The 24,301-nt window shown below is 43.6% G+C and overlaps 1 protein-coding gene across 1 annotated transcript in view; it reads right to left on the bottom strand.

Moving 5' to 3' along the window:
• TMEM79 (transmembrane protein 79) overlaps positions 1-24,301 on the bottom strand; it is a 70,634-nt gene that overhangs the window by 33,284 nt on the left and 13,049 nt on the right. The window contains exon 2 of the mRNA XM_078670757.1: positions 5,874-6,821. Coding sequence (XP_078526883.1) covers positions 5,874-6,696 — 823 coding nt within the window. The 5' untranslated portion in view covers positions 6,697-6,821. The remainder of the gene's footprint in view (positions 1-5,873; positions 6,822-24,301) is intronic.

Raw genomic sequence — 24,301 nt, 5'->3', positions numbered from 1 at the left:
CTGACAACATGTCCTGAATGCGGGGTAAAGGATGTGTGTCAACAATAATATTCTTATTGAGAGACCTCAAATCAACACACAGCCTCAAATCTTGGTTCTTTTTGAGTGCCAAAACAATAGCCGACACCCACTCAGAACTATCCGTTGACTCTATAATGCCTTCAGAACATAAGGTATCAAGGTGGACCTTCAATTTCTCACGCATGCCTAGCGGAACTATGCGTACCTTATGTTGAACAGGAACTGCATTTTTCTTTAACTTAATTTTATGCATGTAGCCTTTGACCTGGCCAACAACATTTTTAAAAACATTAGAATGTCTTTTGAGAATCATATCAAGACTATATTTGTCCATGTAGACATTGTTAACATCAAAATCTCTGAGTTGCAGAGGACGTTCAGAACCAGGACACAAAATTACACCTAGTCTGCCTAAATCAAACCACCCAACTATGTTCTTACCATCAATGGCAACGTAAATCTTAGTAAAAATTTTCCTGGATTCAAATTCTAGTGAACTTTCAAAGTAACCTAACATGGTAATATCAAAGTTGCCGAAAGCCTTGGGGTTGATGTCAGATTTATGGAGATTCACGTTTTTCCAATTCTCTTTGAAAAACACATCAGATAAAATGGTAATCGGTGAACCCGAATCAGCCATGGCTTGGAGCGAAACGTCACCAATTAACACAACACCCAAGGGTGCCTTAAACGGTAGATTGATATTGTTCACAGAATACTTAAAAATATTGTCATAGATAGCTAACATCATATTCTGCAAATCCTCTTCAACAACATCAATATTACTAACCATTGAATTAGAAGATTTTGAAAAATTTTTGGGTGCATGACAAACAGAAGAAAAATGGCCAACTTTACCACAAGTAACACATTTCTTTTTGATAGCAGGACAGTTGGCATTATTGGCTAAATGTGTTTTGGAACCACACCTATAGCAAGAAAACTTATTATTAGAAACTTGTTTCAAACTCATCTTTCCTCTGTTGGGAAATTGCACAGTACAAACAGGTGAAATAGTTTTGGAACTTTCAGCAGATATGACTTTAGAGGACAAAATGGATCTCTCAACACCTTTGGCTAAATCAATAGCTTCACTAAGTGTCGGATTGCGACACGCCAAAAGTCTTTCCTGAACCTTTTTGGATTCGCATTCAAAAATTAACTGGTCTCTAATACAGTAATCAACAGTAGCACCATAGGCGCAATTAGCAGCTAGAACTCTTAAAGCAGCGACATACTCTTCAATAGTTTCATCAGGAAATTGCTTCCTCTTGTGAAAAGCATGTCTTTCAATAACGACATTAGGCTCATCTTGAAATTGTTTCTCCAATCTGGCTACGGCTTCTTTATAAGGGTTCCATCCTTCACCACCGCCAGTAGGTGGTGGAATGGGAATCAAGTTTTTAAAAATTTCAATGGCAGCAGAGCCCAAATAACTGAATAAGATGGCTTTAAGTCTTTCTGGAGAAAATTTAGAACCATCAATAGCTACAATGTAATTCTCAAAGCTTTCAAACCACTTCTTCCATTCCAATTTAGGCTTACCTGGAATTTGTAGGAAAATTGTGGGTTGATTACAGATTTGTGCATTAGCCATATTCTAAATGAATGGAGAAATGAAACAAAGTCAAAGGAGATATTGACAACGTTAATAGAATATGGTATAAATGCAAATGCGGAAATATGAAGTTGTAAAGCAATCAGGAGCCAAGTTCAAAATATCTGATAAGAAATCACCTTTCCAAACAGAGAATTAAATATGTGCTCACGTGAACAAGGAAATGTACCTCAAGAAGAAAAATAATGTTTTAAATGCAATCCAATTTAAAGTGTGCGCACCACTGAAAATGCGCTAAATATGTAACACAGATCTGCAATAATAGTAAAGATGAGGTGAACTATCCACGAAATGGTTAAAGTGTGCGCACCACTGAAAATGCGCTTGCAGTCATCAAGAGGATTGTAAAAGTGTGCGCATCACTGACGGTTGAAATTTTTGTTTGCGCAAAACGGCTTGAAAAAAATAATGAAAGGAGTAAGTGTGCGCGTCACTGATGTAGCGCTGTAATGAAGTATATATAAAGGAATCTCACCACAGTTCCAGTAAGCGTAGTGAAAAACACGCCGACACACAATACCGCTTTGAAGGTTGAAGCGACGAAGCGTGCTTGGTGAAATCACTGGAGCGCAGCGCTGACACGCACGAAAGTGATTGAAGATAAGATGGCCGCCCCACGTAGATGCGTGATGATGTCACTGGAGCGCAGTGTTGAAGCGCACAATGACGAAGAGCAGGCTTGGCAGAGCGCGCTGGAACTCCGAGGCACAGTTGAATTAACGGACAGATCAAAAGTGCCAGGAAGCTTAAAACAGGTACAATTACAGTAAAAATACCTTGTTTGTAGTAGAATTTTCGCCCAAAGGCTAGAATAAATTAAGAAAAATTGTGGAGAAGTCTTTGGGCTTGATCTCTGGATCGTGAAGAAAACGAAGTCCAGAAATTTCAATTAGCCGGCATGTTCAGTGGGTCTTGTCAAAGTTTCCCTCGTCGCCAATATAACGATGGGCATCAGGCGCAGAAAAGGTTTGTGAAAAGTATATTTTATTCATATACCACAAAACCCACAGGAACAGCTAGACCAACATCCCAACTCCTCCAGGACCAACCGTCTACTGCCAACCACCAAACCCCCACAATTCTAAATGACATCAAACAATTCTAAGAATGACATAAGCATGTTCTACAGATGATCTCACAATATACAGGTTGACAATACAGTAAATCATGGAAATAAAAGAAATAGAAGTGGCCTACTACCACACCCGCTTAAGCAGCACTACAAAGAAAGACTGAATATTTATTTTAATATATTTAAAAAGTAAGGGTTGTTGGAGAAATGGCTGTACATCCACCCACCCAATAAGAGTGGGCAGACAAATAGTCACCTGGAAAGAATACTTTCTAAACTTTAAAAAGTTGACAATAAGCAACTGGAAGGAAGAGATGGGGCTGCGCGAAGGGTCAAAACAATGGCAAGTCCCAATTGTGTGCAGATGGGTTTGGTGAGGCTAATTAATAAAAACATCGTTAAACATTGAAGATTACAGGTTTCGTACTTACGACGTGCAAAAGTCACGAAGTAGGGCTGACACTTGTTTTGCTCAAAACACAGACAAGGCAAGGCTAAACTGCTTGGAGGCGATTTTCTAAGCAGGAGTGACGGTCTTTTCTATTTGTGAAAGAGACATTCCTTTTAGCCAAACATGGTGTCGATTTCTCTGTTGATTCGACCCCTTCTATTCCTGACTCTGCTTGCCGGTCCATGCAAATGAAAAATCCCTTGTTTTACGCCCCTACCAGGTGTTTCTAAATGTTAATGTGCGTGTATATGTTTTATAAGACACAGCCAGTGAGATAACAGGAGGTTATCGCCCCGCCCCCACAAACACATGCTGGCCGGAGACAAAAGGCAGCTGGAGTATGTGTGACCCCGGATCCCTGAGTCCTGTTTGTTAAAGCATGTAGACTTTGTTTATGTTGGGCGCATGTTATCATGTTTTGTTTTAGAGAGCTCAAAGAGAACCCTGACACGCGCCTTACCAATAGCAGAGAGGTCTGGGTGGGCGAGATATGCATTTTACGATAACTAGGGTTAAGGGGCTTTCCTTTACGTACTGAAAGATCTGCGGCAGGAAGTTGTCAACGTAAATAAACACCTGGATACAAACCAAATTGTCCTATGCCTACTTTGTACAAACGTGCAGGTAAGAGCAGAAAAAGAAACACCTGGATGCATTAGCGACTTCGCAGAATTCTGTAAGAAGTGCTGCGACTGCTAGAGGTGGAAGGTGAATATGCCACAAACCGACCCGCACTTCCGACACAGTTCTGGGCAGTGAAGCGGAGGGCGGTCTGAAGTTGAATTGGGAAAAGCTTGTGCTGAGTGTTTGGTTACAGTTCTGGGCGGAGGCAGGAGAAGCTTGTGCTGGAGTTCCTAGGATGGGCGGTGCTGGCAGACTACCATTTACGTAGTAACAACAAGAAAGGGTGGAGGGGGCAGGGGAGGAGGGGGCAGGGGAGGAGGGGTCCGGGGAGGAGGGAAGGGCCAGAGGGACTTGATGGGAGTGGTGGGGGGGAGGGGGAGGGTATAGAGAGGGAGAGGAGGAGAGACAGGACAGGGGGAAGCAGCAGAGACACGGCGGGTAAAATAAACAAACAAGCCTTTCACCGTAACACGGCTGGCAGGGGAGGGGGCGGAGAGGGGAGAGGTGCGACACGGCAGTAGGAGGAGGAGGGGGGAGGAGAGTAGGGGAGGCACGGCCTAGCGGCAGGCAGGCAGGGGAGGAGAGGAGGAGGGGGGAGGAGAGTAGGGGAGGCACGGCCTAGCGGCCGTGCAATCAAGTAGTGAGGGGGCGGAGCTGGGGGAGGCTGTGAGAGAGAGTAGGCAAGGCAGGCGGCTGGGGGCATGTGCACGCGCTTTTAAGCTCAATGCACATGCGCATTGAGCTTAAAAGTCACGGGCACTGCAAGGAATCGCCACGATTCCTTGCAAGTTAGATAAAGTCTGGATGAGCCCCTATAGTCTCGCTTGCTCGATGCGCATGCGCATCGACAGGCGAGACCTAAAAACCAATACATTTTGTTATGATAAGCATTTCACAGATTACATCATATATCTCATCAATGACATCATGATCCAAGTTACTAAGTATTCAGTTGGAACAGAATTACAAGTAGGTTGGTTTAACCACATCTGACAAGCCGGATGTAGGTTTCTGCTCTGTGAGTATGGGGTTACAGGCCGAAATTCTACTGGGAGAAAGATGTCTTAATAAGCATCATTGACTACACAGCCTGGACCCACCCTTCTCTGGAGGAATGCAGGGAGGAGAAACATTCCATGCACTAACACCCCACACTCAATGCATATACTCAATTATGCAGATAAATTGTAGCACACAGGATATCACACTCCTCCCTCCCACCACAACACACACATCCCAATAACACTGCCGATATTTACCCTGGACCACTAATCTAGTTGCACTCCTACCATGAGACGCAATATGCAAAAACAGTGGCCAACCTACATGACAATCCAAATGAAAGTCACAGAGAATGCATATAACATCCATCACATAACCACTCGGGTCAACTGATTACCAGAGGGACCACACAACACTCTCCAGACAAGCCACAGGGTAAGGGTGTATCTGTTCGAGAGTATACGTTTCTACCATAATACTATAAGGATGTCATTTCATTCCAACTTTCAGACACCATGGGGACCTTCGACACTTTAGGCCCTCTCAGAGACATATCTGAACCTTCCACCTAATTTAGGGCAACTCAACCCCTTCCAGTGAGTTCAGGTACATCTCTGAACCTTCCCTGTAACTATAGAAAAAACCCTAACAATTTTAGTCGGCTCGGGTAAACCCCAGCCCTTTCCGGCCAACGTAGTCAAATGCAACACATTTCTGTGGCTCAGTTACTCCTCTGAACATGTAACAACGTACACCAGTTATACAATCATACCACCAAATCCCCACAAATCACAGACACACAGAAATAAACAAAATCAGGACAAATAAAGAAACTGGTATCATCCAATCCAAATATATCCATGGCATCTCTCATCAATAAAACAACCTATATTCTAAACCTCCCTCTCAACATCTCATGTGTACATTGATAATATGTTAACTTATTATCTATTGGCTCCATTAAATTTGAGCATCCGAATTTATTTGCAAGCAACAACTGGTGAGACCTAAATCAAATCCAAAAAACAATCCCTGCTCCACATGCTACTTCCAGAACACAGTTTGAACTGAGTGGTTCTACTTACCTATGATAATAGGAAATGTGGCAAACACTCCACACCGCATGGTGTATACCATCCTCGTGCCGACAGCAGGCATCAGCGGGACATCGAAAGGCAGGAAGACATAAGCACCATATAGGAAGCAAGGGAAGATCACAACAGCTGCGAGAAAGGAGGCCACAGCTTTCAGGCTACTACGGGTGCAGCTCTGACAACCACAGCATCTGGGGCTTGGGACGGCCTCTTCAACCAGGCTGTAGTCAGAGCCAGCTCTGCAGGGATGCATGCTGTACTGAGTGTCGCTGGTGGGGCTGAGGAATGGTTGCTTTTCTGAGTCAATGGGTCCCATTTCGTATGCCTCAAACTGCCCTTTCATCTTCTGCATGCTGCTCAAGGATGCTTGATCATGGTTCTGAGCCATGACATGTCTCCCGGGTACCACCTGAACACTCGGCACAAATACCTGACTCGCAAGGTCAGGCATCAAATTCTCTTCTTCTTCCTCTTGTTCTTTGGCATTTTCAGCCTGAATACCATCTGGCAGATCTTCTTTGTTACTGGACAAAGTGCCCAGCCCCTCGTCTGCACTGAGCCTTCGATCCAGTTCAGGTAGTTCCTTTCCTCCCTCTGCCACAACCGTGGCCAGCTTGACATCATCGCTCAAGGAGTTGTTCATGGTTTTCTCCCATTGCAAAGTACTGTTATTGTGGTCAAATGAACAGTCTTCATCAGCCTCCTGGTCTTGGTCACTGAAGCTCACTTTATGGCTCATGAAGGGACTTCTTTCCTCTCCAACATCTGGGCTTTCACAGCCGTGGGCAGGCTGAGGGGCAACAGTGGATGCCATCTTCCAGGTACCAAATGGGCTCTTCCGTCATAGAAAACTACGGTTCACTTATGTGCTTATTTTTCAAGATATTAGCTTCTGTGTCGTCTGAAGTTTTTCAAAACATGTTTAATGCCCTTTTCATCCTGCAAAAAAACAAAACATATCTTGAGTCAGTAAGAAATGGAAAACAATACAAGCTCATTATGCTGGCAACAATTGGCCTTAATGGGACAGACTGCCACAGCACTTGGCCAAATGATGATACTTTTCATCGCTACATACCCTCACAAAATCACCCAACTCCAAGGAGCCATCAATTGCACTGCAATATCCTACCCAGTCTCCAGAGACACTCAACAATAGCGGCTTATAGACAACACAGTTTATTTTGTGTGTGTCACAAACAACATACCCTTTGAAAGCTCTCCTAAAAGCCCTGCTAAGTGTTCTGAGGTGCCCCTCTCATGCAGTGAACTTTACCAAGGTTGTTTTTCTTCACACTTAGCGCACTGGTGGGTCATCATGCCGAGCTCCGTTGCACCCAACTTTCTACGCACTGCATCTAAAATGGCCTGCCCCAATTTTTTGGGATACTGCAATTGGACCACCTGTCCTTTTTACATAGATCTCTACCCAAGATTTCCATCACACATTCACCATGATGAATGAGGTCCAAGTATTTTTTTCCCACTGTACAAATTCTCTAACACACTCCCTATTCTGCAGTCCTTCCCACCCTACTGTGCAATCCCTTGATCAACCACTACTCTCTACTCTCTCCGATCCGACTGCACTTCCTCCACCATCTGAAGTGAACCCGGTCAGTGATTTTGTATTTCATTAGTACTAATTAAAAGGAGCTTGTGGGAGATGATGCAGTTGCATTCAACAACACGGTTTGGAAAAGCCAATAGGTCTGGATTTTTGTAAGGGGAAGTGTTTGGTAACGTTGGCGCTTTTCTTAGTGACAAATTCAAAGGATATAAAGTGCATCTTAAGAAAGACCTGGGTGCGGTGTTAATTTCCTGAGGATTTTGGTGTGCCACATAAGACCCTGGTCAACAAATCAATACATTCAATAGTATGTGAAGAACATTTGTCCCCACCAAAAGGACATACAATATGTTATCTGTAAACCATAAATGTTCATTATAATAAAGCAAATTTTGGGTTATTAGCATCTTCTTATCAGAATCATAAGCATCAAATAATATTCAAATCAGATTCAATCAAAAGTATTATAAATAAGAGGACGAGCCCGCACGGGGTTGCCTACACAAGGCAAAAGGAATGGCCAATGCAGAGTGAGAACACCTTTCTCTCCCAGGAAAAAGAACATTGTGTTCAACAATTAGAACTCCAGCTTACCTAGAAATAAAATGGCCCTGTGTCACAAAGCAAGATGGCAAACAACATTAAACTACATTAGCTATCTAAATGTAGATAAACACAAGTTCTATCTAGAAACATTAGTGCTTGTTGTGTGAACGCAAGCATTTAATATATGAAAAGACTTCCCCAGTAATATGCAACTTATTGTGTGTTGCCCACAGCAATCATTGAAAATAAATTACATAAAAAATAAACATCTTGGGCAACCACAATAGGAGTGGTGCCCACTTTCAGGATAGCCCTCATCAGCAGGCAGGCTGAAACCTCCAAGAACAGTATTATGAAAAGGAATCAGCAGATGAAGTTATCTTTGAAGGTGGTAATCCAAACATACATACTAGATACTTTTGATATGGTCCGGTGTTTCGGATGCATTTTTAAGGTTATGTGAGAACAGGTATTTCCTTTTTTGAACAAAAAAACTGCAAATCCAACTGGTGACAGCAAAGTGAAGCTAATGAGCGAGCAAGGGTGGTTTGCGAGTACCGTGGTGTCTACGCGACGACCTAACACATCCAAAGTGGATGCACTTCCTAAACCAAAAAGCCATAAATCCGCAAAGTAAATACATTGAAGAACTTACACTGAGTCTTAATCACAACCTACCGGTCATATCCCATCAGAGCGTAACAAAAGGACAAGCTGAAGCACCATCAACAAAACCTAATGTGGACAGAAATGGCACAAAGTAACCATCTCCAGAATCCCATGGAAATGATGGAGAGCCCATCCACGCAATGACAGTTCGATCAGCTCTGGCAGCCACAGGACAGACAGGGGCCGCTGAGCTCCAACCAGTATTCCCTCAAATGCTTTTTTTCCTCTGTGTGCAGAAACCAAATCTATTTGTGCACGCTCGACTACAATCTGTGCAGAAACAACCCTAGTTGCTTTGGGAGTGTTCAAAGTGAGCAAGCTGTCCCTTCTGTGCCAGATCAGTATGGGGGAATTATCCAAGTTGTGTCTAACTCATGGGTATGTTCTCAGCATCCGAAGGCTCTTAAAAGTTAAATAATTTAGAACCCTATCTGTGGTGAAATGACCCGACCACTGGCTACTCAATAATTAATGCTTCCGCACACCACATTAAGAATACCTCGGGACCGATCTGCTAAAGATTCTAGATATGAAGTCATTCCGGCTCATGAAAACAATTTCTCAGGTGAATTTAATCCAGTTAACTACCCAGAGACAGCACTCCCCAATAATTCAGCTGAGGGTGACCATGTACATTAAATGTTTAACAGTGTTAAAAATGAAAAACACTCACATTCACTTCCTACCAGACTCTTCTGGATTGCCTTTCACTGTACAATGATCAGGACAGAGTTGTCTCAGCCAATGCCCATCACAGCACTGCAAATGGATTAGTTAGAACACGCGTCATTCTCCTGAACGTCAGTAGAGTCCATAAAGGCGTGGCCATCTGATGAGTGGGAGGGCTATAACTGGGTGGCAGGGAATGATAGACATTGTGAACAGAGGCTGCAGTATTCTCTCCTGATGGTGGAGGCCAATTTTAGGTCGAGCCTGGGGATTGCATGCGCTGCTCTGCGAGGCATGCTGTATTGGAGTATGGAATAGAAGCCCCGCCCACTCTCTGCCAATATTTGTCATCGGCTTGTGCCATTGTCCTTCGTAAATGGTGGCTTCTGATTCGTTAATAGGTTTGTTAGTCCCTCCTTAGTACCGCCTTGTCTTCATTTGTAACCTCCCATGAGGACTGGGCCTTTTACTTCGGTTGTTACATGGTAGTCTTTTTTAGTCTGTAAGCACGGTTTCCTTTAAATAATTTCTTCTACTGGAGGTTTGCAATTTCCTGCAACATGCCCACTTTCACTTTCTAGAAGCCCAGGACAATGGCGGCCGCTTCTTTGAATAGGTCTCACATTTACAAGAGTTTGAGCTATTGACATTGTAAATGACAATGCCTTTTATTTATGTGCTCATTACCAAAACAGATACATAAAAGGCATTGCTATTTAGAATGCCAACAGCTTAAACTCTTGAAAATGCTAGACATATTGCATTGCAAATGCTTTTTCTTCTCTGTATAAGAATAGTCCAAAGTAGTACAAAACTCAGCTTCATGTTAGGCCATCATTAAGATGATTCTAGAAGGGTGTGGAGAAACATGAATGAAGGACATACTGCATTGATCTGCACACACCTGAGGGATCACTGCTGTATACTTGTACCACACAGATCTGTTCTTCTCTACCGGTTCTACGTCATTCAGATCTGTTCTTCTCTACCAGTTGTAGGTCATACAGATCTGTTCTTCTCTACCGGTTCTATGTCATTCAGATCTGTTCTTCTCTACCGGTTCTATGTCATTCAGATCTGTTCTTCTCTACCGGTTGTAGGTCATTCAGATCTGTTCTTCTCTACCAGTTGTAGGTCATACAGATCTGTTCTTCTCTACCGGTTGTAGGTCATTCAGATCTGTTCTTCTCTACCAGTTCTATGTCATTCAGATCTGTTCTTCTCTACCGGTTGTAGGTCATTCAGATCTGTTCTTCTCTACCATTTGTAGGTCATTCAGATCTGTTCTTCTCTACCAGTTGTAGGTCATACAGATCTGTTCTTCTCTACCGGTTCTATGTCATTCAGATCTGTTCTTCTCTACCGGTTGTAGGTCATTCAGATCTGTTCTTCTCTACCAGTTGTAGGTCATTCAGATCTGTTCTTCTCTACCAGTTGTAGGTCATACAGATCTGTTCTTCTCTACCGGTTCTATGTCATTCAGATCTGTTCTTCTCTACCAGTTGTAGGTCATACAGATCTGTTCTTCTCTACCGGTTCTATGTCATTCAGATCTGTTCTTCTCTACCGGTTCTATGTCATTCAGATCTGTTCTTCTCTACCAGTTGTAGGTCATACAGATCTGTTCTTCTCTACCAGTTGTAGGTCATACAGATCTGTTCTTCTCTACCGGTTCTAGGTCATACACATCGGTTCTGCTCTACTGGTTCTATGTAAAAATATTGTACATAGTAATTCATCCCTCAAGGTTACTTTACTCTTTGTACAAGGCGCAGACATAGTGTAAGAGGCCTTGCTTGTGAACAAGCCACAAGAGGAAGATCTAAAGCTGTGTTAAGGAGCAGGGGCATTTCAAGAAGGCCAGGAGCAGGCTATAGCGTAGCCATGATGCGTTGAACAGTCACAAACACAGTGGTTTTATACCTGTGTGGGTGAATTTTGAGGTACAGAGATGATGAAAACGCGCCAGTCCTAAGGATGGACTTGGACCCCACTAGGGCAGAAGGGTAGTGTATGCTAGACCTGATATCTTAATGACCGATTAGAAAGACAATGAGTTCTGTGCAGAAGTACATTAACATTGATAATGTTTCCAATGAGTTTTAAACTGGATGTTGAAGTACAGAATAAGGGGCCTGTGTGCAACATAATTATTGCACCAAACTCAGGACCATATTGTGTGTTTTCTATATCCTCCCCAACACCCCCCTTTTCAGGGATGCTGTGGTGAAAGCGTCTTTGTTTACAATTACCGCGTTGAGCAAGTATACATAATTTAATTAAACTCAAAATAGAAAAAGTGAACAATGATCCTCTGCATAAGACAATAGCAATATATAAACTCCCAAAACTGCAGATTTGGAAATAAACACTAGAGAATGGTGCCAGGATAAATCGCTGTAAATTCAGAAATTAAAACATGTAAACTCTAGGTTTCCAATGCCTGGCCCTTTAAACTAGCCATGCTGACTTTGCACCAGAGTCTATATTATACAATGATTTTCCTACATTGTTTGAAATGAAGGGAACCTGTGTCCACAGGGAAAACAACCACCTTTTTGCACAGACAAAAAACATGTTTACAGTGAAGCGACCGACCGAATGTTGTAAAGTTTTAGATTTGTCTTTGTGCACGATCCAAATTACTCTGTGTGCGGCCTTAAGACTGAAGCTGGGTGGGTGTGCACCTGCAAATCTTACAGAGAACTGTAGCTCCAACAACTGTAGTTGATGCCATTTGCCACTGGTGTCCTGGGATTCGTCCTACTAGGTTACTGAAAACTGGGCTAAATGCACCCTTTCCGCACTCGGATCTCAGGGTGAAGAGGTTTCTCAGGGAGGTAGTGGTGATAGATCTCAGAAATCAACAGTCAACCAACAGGCAGAATAATGTATTATCCAGCCCAGAGCTTATCTTTTACTTAAGTAAGTTCTTGTATTGTTTAAAAATTAAAGACTACAGAGTTCTTCTCATTTAAGAGTTAGTAATTGTATTTGCAATCTTTGGTGAGGTGCTGCACCGCTCAATGTACCCCCCTCCCCGCTACTGGAGCTTCCAAATGTCAAAAGTCCCATAAGTAAAGTGTAGGTAAAAGTAACTTAATTTTTAAAACAACAAGTGTGGATGTGCAAACTTTTTCTTAGAAGACCTCGGCCAGCAATCCAGGATGTTGAAGTTGCCAAATGCCAAGGCTGTCTAATTTTTTTTTTTTTAGAATAAATGGAAATATGATGAAGAATATATTCCCTTTAAGTAACCGATTAAGGAGTGGTATCAATATATGGGCGACATTTTAATGATGAGGGTCGGGACTGAGGAACAACTAAAGAATTGTTTGAACGACTAGACCACCCTACCCCAGATCTGAAGTTTGTAAAGACCTTCAATTCAGCCAGGCTCAATTTCCTAGACATACAAGCACATGAGAACATTAGGACGGTTAATCGGTTTACCGAACCAACAGACCGTAATGCAGTATTACATTTTTTTGAGTAGGCGCCCACGGTCTCCAAAGGAGAATTTGCCAAATGCCGATTCTAAAAATGGTTTCCTCAAAGAGAACTATTTGTGAACGCAAACATCCTTGCAATGAAGTTAAAACAGAGAGGCTTACCCTTAGAAATTAGTTTGATTCACCATGGTTTACCTCCAGGGAGACACTACTCGTCTAAAGTTAGAGACAGTACGAACCCTTTGACGTGTATTAACTTTCAATCCAAAAGCAGAGATCAAAAGGATTATCAAGAAACATTAAGAACTTCTTGCAATTTGTAATTGACCAGAGCCTTTATTCTCTTTCACAAGAAAAAAACTCGTGAGATTCCCTGGTGAAAGCCACGAGACCAAAGCAGGCTAGAAACCTTTCCCACATCTTAGGCCTACCTAAACCTGTGTGCAATTTTAGGTGCTGAAACTGGCATGTAAATTCACCAATGATAAAAAAATGTAACATTTAAAATCAATTAATGGTATATCAATTGCAGAAACAGAATTTTCTAACTGCAATACGAAAAACATAATTAATTGTATTAAGTGCCCCTGTGACGAGGTATATAGAGGCAGGACAAAACAGTCCCAGATGTAACAGCATAGGTCAAGAATAAAGTGCTGCACTCCTGGCTCTCCGCTGGTTCAACATTTCCAAAAGATGAACCACATGGAAAACCATCTTGAATGGTCTGTCCTACTTCTAACAACTGGACAAGAAAGGGGGATCTGTATCCTCAATAGTAATTTTTTTTAAAGAAAACAATCCATGAAGGATTTTAAAATGTTACACTTCAACCTTGGGCCTGAATGATATTGACGAAATGTGATCTTTGATTGGTTAAATCCTTTCCATAGCAGTGTAGTACAGTCCGTTCGTTGCAAGTTGGGTACATGGTCAGGACCGGTGTAGGTTAAGGTCCCTACCCACATGCAGAGAGCCAACGCTGTTAATGTCCCTACATCATGTAATTGTTATTTTAGAGGATCTCAAGGAGTAATTTGAATTCCATAAGATGCGCTTCACCCAATGTGGTTTGATTTGTATAATTATCAGTAGTTACTTCAAAATTCACTAATACAGCGATCTAACCTTAGTGCTGAAGTTTGTGTCAAAGTAAATGTGAATCCTCCAGCAACATGTTAAATTTTGTTCTACTTCGGTGGAATGATTGTAATTATGCAAGATATATCACATATAAAACTAAGGAATTGGTACACCTTAAGATGGGCGCGTCTGTTGCATGCATTCACCTGTTTACCTTGACACTACCCTGCCTCCTTTGAACGCATGCTTATTTCCCAATGGGCACATCAGCTTTGAGAATAGAGGATGACTGCATCCAGGAGGATTAGAGTGTGCCCAGGTGGCGGAGAGGTTTCAAAGGATACTGTGCGGAACTAAAGATACTCAACACCAAGAGCAGGTAAACATTCAGGTGTCCACAGTATTTGAGTCAGGTTATGCCCAGAGCGCTTAGGGAGGAGTTTATTCTTTCCTGGTTTTGTGCATTTGTATTCACCAGATGAAAAAAATCTCAGAACCAGTGACAACTTTGCTAAACCTACTGTGGTCAGAAAGGTTTTGCTAATTGACTGGCATGGTGTGTAAGTAGTCACAGTTTGGGTTGACGCAAGTGTTGGCGCACACTTGTCTTGCATAACGCACAATGGTAACGGAGACGTGTGGTTGCAAGTCATTCACTCTGATATTTATATTACACGTATATTTCTCTTCTATCTCTGACACACATGCGGAGATCTGCTATGAGAATATATACCGCATTGGTGCAAAGCAACAAGGTGGTATATTCTTGGTGTTCTCATGTATGAAAGACAGATACAAGACATCATGGACACTACACTGTCACTACTAATCCACTATGATGGTGGAGGCCTAGAAATGTTGGTGGCAAGCCAACTTTTAAGCACTTTAGAACAGAAATGAGGAACAGAGTTGCAGGTTGCTCACTATGGTGATGTTTAAGTTGTACACGGTATAAAGGAACAATGTGACTCTTGACAATGATTGTGACAAAAGTTTCTGTTTGATCTACACAGATAACTTTGTCTTTCCATGGTCCGAAAGAGGCTAATAATGATTGAGGCTGAAACGCGTCAACCTATTATGTAGGAACCTATGAATGAAAAACAATATGCATATTAATTATGAACAAGACATTTAAAGAAGTTTGAGTGACTGTTCCCCTTTGTATTCCCTTATTCATTAATGGACCACATCCCGGTGGATTTGGTTTTGAAACGACATTTGCACCACAATAGCTTGGAAATTGCTCACTTAGAGACAAGAAATATATATTGTTTGTTAAGTCTATTTTTATTAATAAAGGTGTATATAGTTGCAGGAAAAAGGTGCTTACGTTGCATCAGAATTGATGGTTTATGAACAGGTTACGTTCCAATAGAAAAGTGCAAATCTATTGGACTATTTTCTGTATATATTTGTCCCCCAATTGGGCCAGTCCATATGTAACTGTTTTAACAGATCCCAGGCTCCGTGGGGTTATGTGGACCAAACCCTTATCTTTGGTTATAATCTTGATTCCACCTCATGCCTCTTTCGTCCACTACCTTACACTTTCTGCACCTTTATTTCACTATTACATGTTATTTTTTCTCACTGCTTTCTCCCTTTGCCACTTTTTTCTATCATTCTCTTATTCCCATTTACTGCTTTTCTGCCTTTCTCTGTCTTGTTCTGGGTCAGAGTCCGATGAGTAAAAATAAGTGCCGGTGGGCCGCAACTGCAATTATCAGCTCAACATAAACACTGGATATAGGCATGCATTAAGCACAGGTGATGTTCAAAATACCCCAATGTCCAGATAAGCTAATCAGTTCAAACATCTTTCACCAATTCAGTTCAGTAGAAAAATACCTTTATTTCGGCTCAATAGCCATAAAAGCACAAACAATAATCATACAATAAAATCAATAAACCACGCTATAGTAAAAATACACATAAGATATAGTACCAGACTTATAGTTATAACAGCCTTTAGACGAGGCAGTCTTACATGCAACGGTTGCCATCAAAACTTTGAAATATAAATATGTTTTTGCCCACTTAGCAGTGAATGAGTAGAGGCGTAAGGTCCTATATTGAAAAAACAATCACAGACGCCTAGCTAGGGGCGCTCTAACTCATTCAGGAAGTCTCCTCCAATGAAAGAGTCTCGGACTAAGAGAAAGGCATCTATCAAGGGGCATTGGCTCGTCTGGCGGTGATGTAAAGAATCTCTATGCTACCAATAGACTCATTTAATGCTGGTCTTGGGTGATTGCCCGGCCTCATCCGGGGCGCTCCACAGATTGTTCATCCCAATTTCTCCCAAGGTGGTTTCGACACTCTTGATCCAGGGTATGTTACGGGAGCCCACTAGACCGAGTCTTTCTTCTAAAGCCTTCCCGATAAGAGGGGAGCTCTGGGGTAGCCCAGCTCCTCCTACAAAAAAGGATAAGGCCTAGGACAATTTTTGTCCGATTGGGCTCACAACCCAAGATCACATCTGAGGCGGAGTAGGGGAGGGCTTATAGGAACGCCCAATAGCTGATGCATAAATACATTTTCTACTATATCTAATGTGGATACATCCAAATGACCCCACAGCTCTGCTCTTAAGGAAGCTGACCCTACGGCTTGATGTTGTTAAACCAGTAGAGCCGGCTGTACAACGTAGGAGTAACCCGGCTAAACAGCTTTTGTGAGCTGTCGATGAGACTTATGGGTCTACAGTTGACTGGCATTTCAAAAGTGCCCTTTCTATATATGAGAAGGACTTCAGCCCTGCCCATGTCAGAGGCAAAGGTGTCCCTTTAAAAAAAAAAAAAAACGTTTTTCAAACATCCCATTATGAATCTCAGAGATAGCCCACAGTGATATTACGGTGACCCCTTCCGAAGACTGGGACACCACTTCCTCCATACATCGGCCACCAGACAAGAGATCTGACTGAATGCTACTGCATTTGATCCTACGTCTGGATACTGGTGACTCTCAGTCTTCTGCTCAATGGCTCTCCTGTGTTATCAAGTTAGCCTTTAACATTTAAACATAGCTTGAGAGCCAGGGCATTATGGTCACTATCTTGGTGAGGCATTACTATCCTATCCTCCAGGCATGGCAATAACTTAAGATCCAGCAGGATGTAATCGATTAGGCTAGTGGAGTTTGTGTGATTAAATGTGTGAGACCTTGACTGATTGGAGTTGGTTCTGCCAATTCAGGCGCGTAACTCCTGGTTTAGAGGGAATGTGTTAATTTTTATTGCAGTAGGTGTCCATTACTTGATGGAAGGAATCTCAAGAACTGTGACTGACCATAAGTCGTCCTCATCTGTTTAGACGGATGGAATCCCATAGCTCAATCGTTCAAACTGGCAATTAAAGTCACCTCCACAATTCTCCCTGCGTTGGTTGGCAGTGAAGCTAAGTGTGCGTTTAGTTGTTCTTTTACAACTGGTGCCTTGTTGTATCCAGCAGATCTACAATACACATTATAGACGTAGTAGGTTTCACCATGGGGAACGGATAGGCATACGGACAGTAAATCTGGGGAATCCACCTTAACCTCTCAGCACACCTGACACTGTCGTCCTCACCCAAATTGTGAGTCCCCCCCCCCCCCAGAAGGCCTACCCTTTCCTGCGGTGACATGTTCCTTTGAGAGGTAGGCATAGCCTGCATTGTCCTGGGGTTGCAGAGACCAAGTCTCTTGGAAGAGACAAAAATCATAGCGCTCAATATATATTCCCACCACTCCGGTCAAACTAGTTTTGGGGCCAGGGCTGCTACATTCCAAAAGATGAGCTGGACATGAGTGTCCGGAGCAGCAGCAATATCTCCCCCCTCCGCACCGGTCCTTTGGTGTGGTGGGGCAGAAAGCCCTGTCAATTCCTGCTATGTTAATTGGCAGATTGATGGTATTACTGTGCCTCCTGGAGTTAAAACCAACTTGGCTAGCACTGTGACCAGTTGTGCAAGTTTTCGGACTCTCATAGTGATCTACCTGCTGCCCTGCCACTGTTGGGTATGCTGTGGGGCAGTCGTTGCTACTATCATGACAAAAGTCTGTGTTCATGAGCCTCTCTTTGTGCCGCCCCTTGCCAAGCGGAACTTACACTCTGCCTTGGAGTGTGGGCCTTGGTCACTCCTAATGTTATTCATATGGGGGGGTGGAGTTCCTGGTGGACCCTCTCTCTGTACTAAGAAATTCCACAACATTAGGGCCAGGGACTGTCCACTGCCTTCTCACTAGGCGTATGTCTACCCCTGCCAAGCAGTCAAAACGATTGTGTGTCAGTATAAAAAAGGTGTCACCATTTTTTCTCTGGTAGGGGCAGAACATAGTTGACAGAGATGGTATATACTCTCTTTGCACTTGCTGGTAGGTTTTAGGATGTTGCCAAATAGAGGAGGGATAGAATTAGCCTAAGGGTTGGGGCTCTATATGGGTCCCTACTAGTGGAGTACTGGTGCGGCCAAATAAGACGCTTTGGGCCAAGGATGGAAATCAAAAATGAATAATAACAATCGCCTTCTCAATCCACCCTTTTGCACCCAATCCAAGCCACTTTTCTGGTAAACAGTATATTATTGGATTGTGCGAGAGGAAAACCGCTGAATATTACAAGCCAGCCCAAGGCTTTATTTTTGAGCCCATCATATGCCTCACTTTGTCCTTCCCGCAAATGGGGGACTCTGGTTAGGACAACTACATTTGGGCAAGATGCCGGAGGAAGATTTATCACCGGCAATTGGGGTTCCCCTAGGGTTATGTAATCTAGAGTTACCAGGATGGAAGGATCCATCAGCAATATACTCCTCCTTGCTGCAGCCTGTGCATGAAGAGGGGCTAGAGTTGTTACAGTCTGGACCATGCCGCCCCTGGGCTCGACAAGGGGGGGCCCCGGCTGCTCTGACCTTGTGGCGCGATGTACTGGAGGGCGACCTCTGAGCACTCGGTATAGGATACTCCTTATTCCTAGCTCCATGCACAGCTCTAAGCTCCCTAATCACATTGGAGTTAGTTATATGGAGCGGCGCCTGCACCTGTCTACTGGCAGCCAGTTCCTGCTCTATAGCTGCTAGGCGGGCGCATATTGGGGTTAGATTCTCCACTATTAGATCCCCAACCTTGCACAGTCATCCATAAGTTGCTTAAAGCATTAAGGCAAAGCTCCACCTCAAAATTTTGCGGGGGTGCATTGAGCAACTCTTTCCCATGATATGACCAGGTGGTGGCCGGGGAACGAAGTGCCTCTTGGTTTCTACGGCCTGTCTAATTTTCTTGTCTCTCCCTCTGGGTTAGCCAACGCTATTTGTACATAGCTCAATAGCACTCGCAGATTTAATTTCTCCGGGAGATGGGCATGGTGGCAAGGGTGCGGGCTCTAGCACGGAGAGCGAGGGTGGATCTTGTTCAGACCCAAACTTAGCTGCAGTCTCTTAAAGTAGGGACGGCCAGTGGCGTAGGAAGGGGGGTGCGGTGGGTGCGCGCCGCGCTGGGTGTTATACCTGAGGGGCGGTGACAAAATGTCACTGAGGGGGGTGACAAAATGGCAAAATTCAATTTCCCCAGCTCTCACCTACCGTCTTCAGTGTTGCACCCTCGCGGGCGGCAATCTCCCCCCCTTCAATGAGTCCAGCCACGGGGCGGCAATCGCAGGTCTCAGGTCTAGCTACGCCACTGGGGACGGCCGCCATTCAGTGAGCTTGATCTCTGTGCTAATAACCCTGAATGCTCGGTGTAGCATCCAGTCAATGGATGCTGTCTTAACCGCTGGCATATGGGCGGGGTGGCTGTCTATAGCGGTCTCCTTACCCATCTTAGCTAATGTAACTTATTTCAGCAATTCAGCTCCCATCCCCCCCAAAGATATGTACAAATTTAAGGAGAAAAGTGGCAGGCCCAAGAGGCTACTGAACAAAACAGAAACTCTTCTCCCCAATGATGCCGTAGCCACTTCGGAAGCGACCAGGGCCACGATAGTCTGGTAAGGGCCCACTCCACTTGTGGTTCTCTAGTACGTTGGATGGTGCCTGGTCCCAGTGAAATAGTTAATTGCGGCCCAAAAAGAACTGCCTCTTACTGAAGATCGTATCTTATAAATTCCAATAATCCCTTCCAATACCAGAACATAACCCAGGGTTTCTCTCTGGCTTAGGGAGGTTTAGATATTGTAGACAATGGAGCAGCCCCCGATTGATATAGATAGTATAAAAGGACCTGTCCCACCATAAGTATACTGTAGGTATGGCAGGCCCGATGGCTAAGCGAGTGCTGTAAAACCAAAGAGGGGTTGCCCGGGCTGTGATGGAAGAAATAACAGTACTTTGCACAAGGAGCCAAAGGGGGTGGCCCTGCCTTGCCGCTTCCTGGTACAGGACAGGCCCGCCCAGACATTAATGCGCTATATAAATAAAATTAACAGAAAAGAACAACCACTGGTCTTCCATCAGCTCTACACACAGACATCCATCCACACAGCAAGCACTCATAACCCCAATCCTGAATGAGCCAGATACTACAAGGTTAACTAAAAATGTATGCTGCAATGTATGCTGCAATGTATGCTGCAAACTTTTTAATGAAAACAGTCCATATAGCAAATATCACTGCAGACTTTCAAAAGCTTACAATCAATTCAATATAAGAGGTCGACACAACATTCTTTAAAAATGCATAGCAAATGCACTCAATCAATAATTTAAAAGAGAAAACATACAAAATAATGACATCTATCATTGATGTAAGCTAGTTTGTAGGAATCAATAAAAAATAAACTAAATCATGACAACGAACAACTCTTTCTAACGTGATCATCTGTTCCTCACACTTGGCACAAGAGGTGGGCGCAAGTTTGAGGAACAGATGAATACTTGGGGGCAGATTTACGTTAACTGGCGCATCCCCAGGGATGCGCCAGTTAATGTGCGCCACAGCTCCGCCACCCATGGTGCGCCGCATTTACAATGTGGCGCATCATGGTGCAAGGCAGGGAAGATGCGTGACGCATCTTTCGGCGTACGGGCGGCGCATTGCTGGAGTCATGTCGCAAGTGCGACATGACTTCTGCAATGCACAGGGGCCACCCCTACATTGCATGGTGCATCACCCTTACGCCTGCTTCAAGCAGGCGTAAGGAATTGACGTAGAAAGTGACTCCGTGAAATCTTGTAGATTTCACTGAGTCACTTTCCAGGGGCGTTCCTGCGACGGAACGCCCACCCCTGCACCGTAACGCCTACATGAAACCTGACGCAGGTTTCATGTGGCGCAGGGCCTTACACCGTGACGCATCTCCATAGATGCGTCACGTTGTAAATGCCTCGTAGGGATGCGCCACGTTTACGCCGCCTTGCGTGACGCAACAGCGGCGTAAACGTGGCGCAAGGGCCTCATAAATCTGCCCCATAGTTCTTTCCTAAAACTACCACTTTGACTGCACCTGAGAGCGATGATTAATACGTCGCAGTATATATACACCAGGAGATGACGAGAATGGAAAACGCCTTTCGTAAATATTCTTAAAGGTCTCATAAAGATGGCAGTGATATGTGCATGCGCTTCTATTACACAGGGAAAGGGATTCGCCCTTTCGAAGTAAGAAATCCAGGCAAACAAGTATCCCATTACAAAAGGATTCTTTTCTAGTCTCTTTAAGTATGTATTAAAGCCCACGAAGCCACTGGTCTTCGACTTAACAAATAATAAACTGAAAACAGTGCATGAATCCAATTCCAATTTCTCACCACATAATTATTTTATTCTGCGTTCCCCTTTTATTTGTGGGGTGCCTCAAAATGTATTTTGCGTAATTAAGTCAAATTCCACAACAATTAAGCCAAACCGACATTTAGTGCTATATCTTACCGCGAAACAGGGTCCATTATGACGAGAGCACCCATTTCGGGCTTAAAAAACATTTTACAAAAAACATATTAAAAAAACACCCACGAGTGCTGTGACCAACAGCCGTTCGAATTTTTTCAGTCGTTTCCGTGGCGTAATCATGGTTCAAAAAAAGTAACGCGAAATTCTCGAAAGTATGCACGCAGGGGCGGCTGGTGACATTTGAAAGTGGTGAGGCGTAAACTAATTTGCATCCATCCATACATCATTCATGCATCCATCCACCCATCCATCCTGCATCCATCATTCATTCATCCACCCATCCATCCATCCATCATTCATGCATCCATCCATGCATCCACCCATCCATCCATCCTGCATCCATCATTCATTCATGCACCCATCCATCCACCCTGCATCCATCCTGCATCCATCATTCATTCATCTACCCATCCTGCATCCATCATTCATTCATGCATCCACCCATCCATTCATCCACCCATAATTCATCCTGCATCCATTCATGTGTCCACCCATCCACCCATCCATCCACCCATCCTGCATCCATCATTCATTCATGCACCCATCATTCATTCATGCACCCATCCATCCTGCATCCATCATTCATTCATCCACCCACCATCCATCCACCCTGCATCCATCCTGCATCCATCATTCATTCATCCACCCATCCTGCATCCATCATTCATTCATGCACCCATCATTCATTCATGCACCCATCCATCCATCCTGCATCCATCATTCATTCATCCACCCATCCATCCACCCATCCAGCATCCATCATTCATTCATTCATGCATCCATCCATCCACCCACCCATCCATCATCCATCCTGCATCCATTCCTGCATCCACCCATCCATCCATCCATCATGCATTCATTTACCCATCCATCCACCCTGCATCCATCCTGCATCCATCATTCATTCATCCACCCATCCTGCATCCATCCTGCATCCATCATTCATTCATGCATCCACCCATCCATTCATCCACCCATCATTCATCCATCATCCATCCATCCACCCATCCTGCATCCATCATTCATTCATGCACCCATCCATCCACCCTGCATCCATCCTGCATCCATCATTCATTCATCTACCCATCCACCCATCCTGCATCCATCCTGCATCCATCATTCATTCATGCATCCATCATTCATTCATGCATCCACCCATCCATTCATCCACCCATCATTCATCCTGCATCCATTCATGCATCCACCCATCCTGCATCCATCATTCATGTATTTTTATGACCATATAACTTGCACACAGCTTGTCAGTGTTTAATACCAGTCTCGAACCTTGTACTCCAGCACCAATGATACATGATTAATATTAATTGTTTTTAAAAACATGTATTTATTCGACACCAATTTCACACCTTAGTCGGAACATCATTTTTATTTGTTTTTTAAAATATCTATTTATTTAACACCAAAGTAAATGCACGCGTATGCCAATGAACAGGGAATTTCGCCCAGACATAATTTTAACGCTTTCGTGTTGTGCTTTTTTTGAAAGAGGGTTGGTCTCGGTTTGTTTATATTCTCCTTTACCTGTATTTATTATTCCTTTTTTTGAATCCATCTTTCTTCTGTTAGTTTATTCGCTCAAACTTCGCCGAAGTGTCCAGGCTCCCTAAACTGCTCCCTTTTTACGCTTTGAACAACTCATTTCAAGTCCTGCTCCACGTCACGGACAAGCCTCGTTTGGATCAATTAGCCACATGCAGCAAAGCTTTATTGCAAGACAGGTGGGTGCCTGGAGTGAAATTCGGGCACCCCACTGATGTTTACCTTACAGCCTACAGAAACCTCCCCAAAACGGCCAGATCGAATTAAGTGTTCGACTTCCGGAGGGGTGAGGGGTTTCAAGTACCGCTGCCGGATAACTTCATGTCATCAGGTTTCAGCATTGGGCATTCATTTATCACCAAGGTGCATTCTGGGGTCTGTAGTTCTGGTTTACATAAACTGACAACTTTAGTGTAAAGGTTTATATATACCTGCTGCCAACTTGTAGAACAATGGAACAATGTCACATTGTGAGGAGGGGGCGGGGCCTCGTGCCGAGAAGTACCTACTAGGCACTTATGCACCCCACCACGCCCCAAACCCCCCTTCGACCCCCCCCCCCCCCCCAAAAAAAAAGAAAAATTGCTGAGGCTGGTATCGATGTTCTGGGTGACCCCCCTGAAGGACATCGCCAGTTCAAAGCCTCTCGAAAACGAGCTGGACACCACAATTTACAGGGGTTTCGGCTCGTTTTCCCTGCTCTCCGCTCTCCACCGTGTGAAGTGAGCAGATATCAGGTCACACTGTGGCACCGTGTGAGTTGGCAAGTATGGGTTATAGCTGGAAATTGGAACAGGAGACCCTGACGATAGGAGTGCCTCCTTTTACCCAAATTCGACACACTTTAAAAATGATCTGTATTTGTAATAAAGATAGCCATCTAGTGCGTCTCTTCTTTTGCACGAGAACCAAAAGGGCCAACATCTACAAATTCAAATAATTTAATTACTGAACTAGTTACATTTTTTGTATTATATATATATATATATAATATATATATA

Source organism: Lissotriton helveticus, chromosome 12, assembly GCF_964261635.1.
Source record: "Lissotriton helveticus chromosome 12, aLisHel1.1, whole genome shotgun sequence".
NCBI lineage: Eukaryota > Metazoa > Chordata > Amphibia > Caudata > Salamandridae > Lissotriton > Lissotriton helveticus.
Note: the sequence above shows the minus strand (reverse complement) of the source record. Positions and strands in the feature narration are given on the sequence as shown.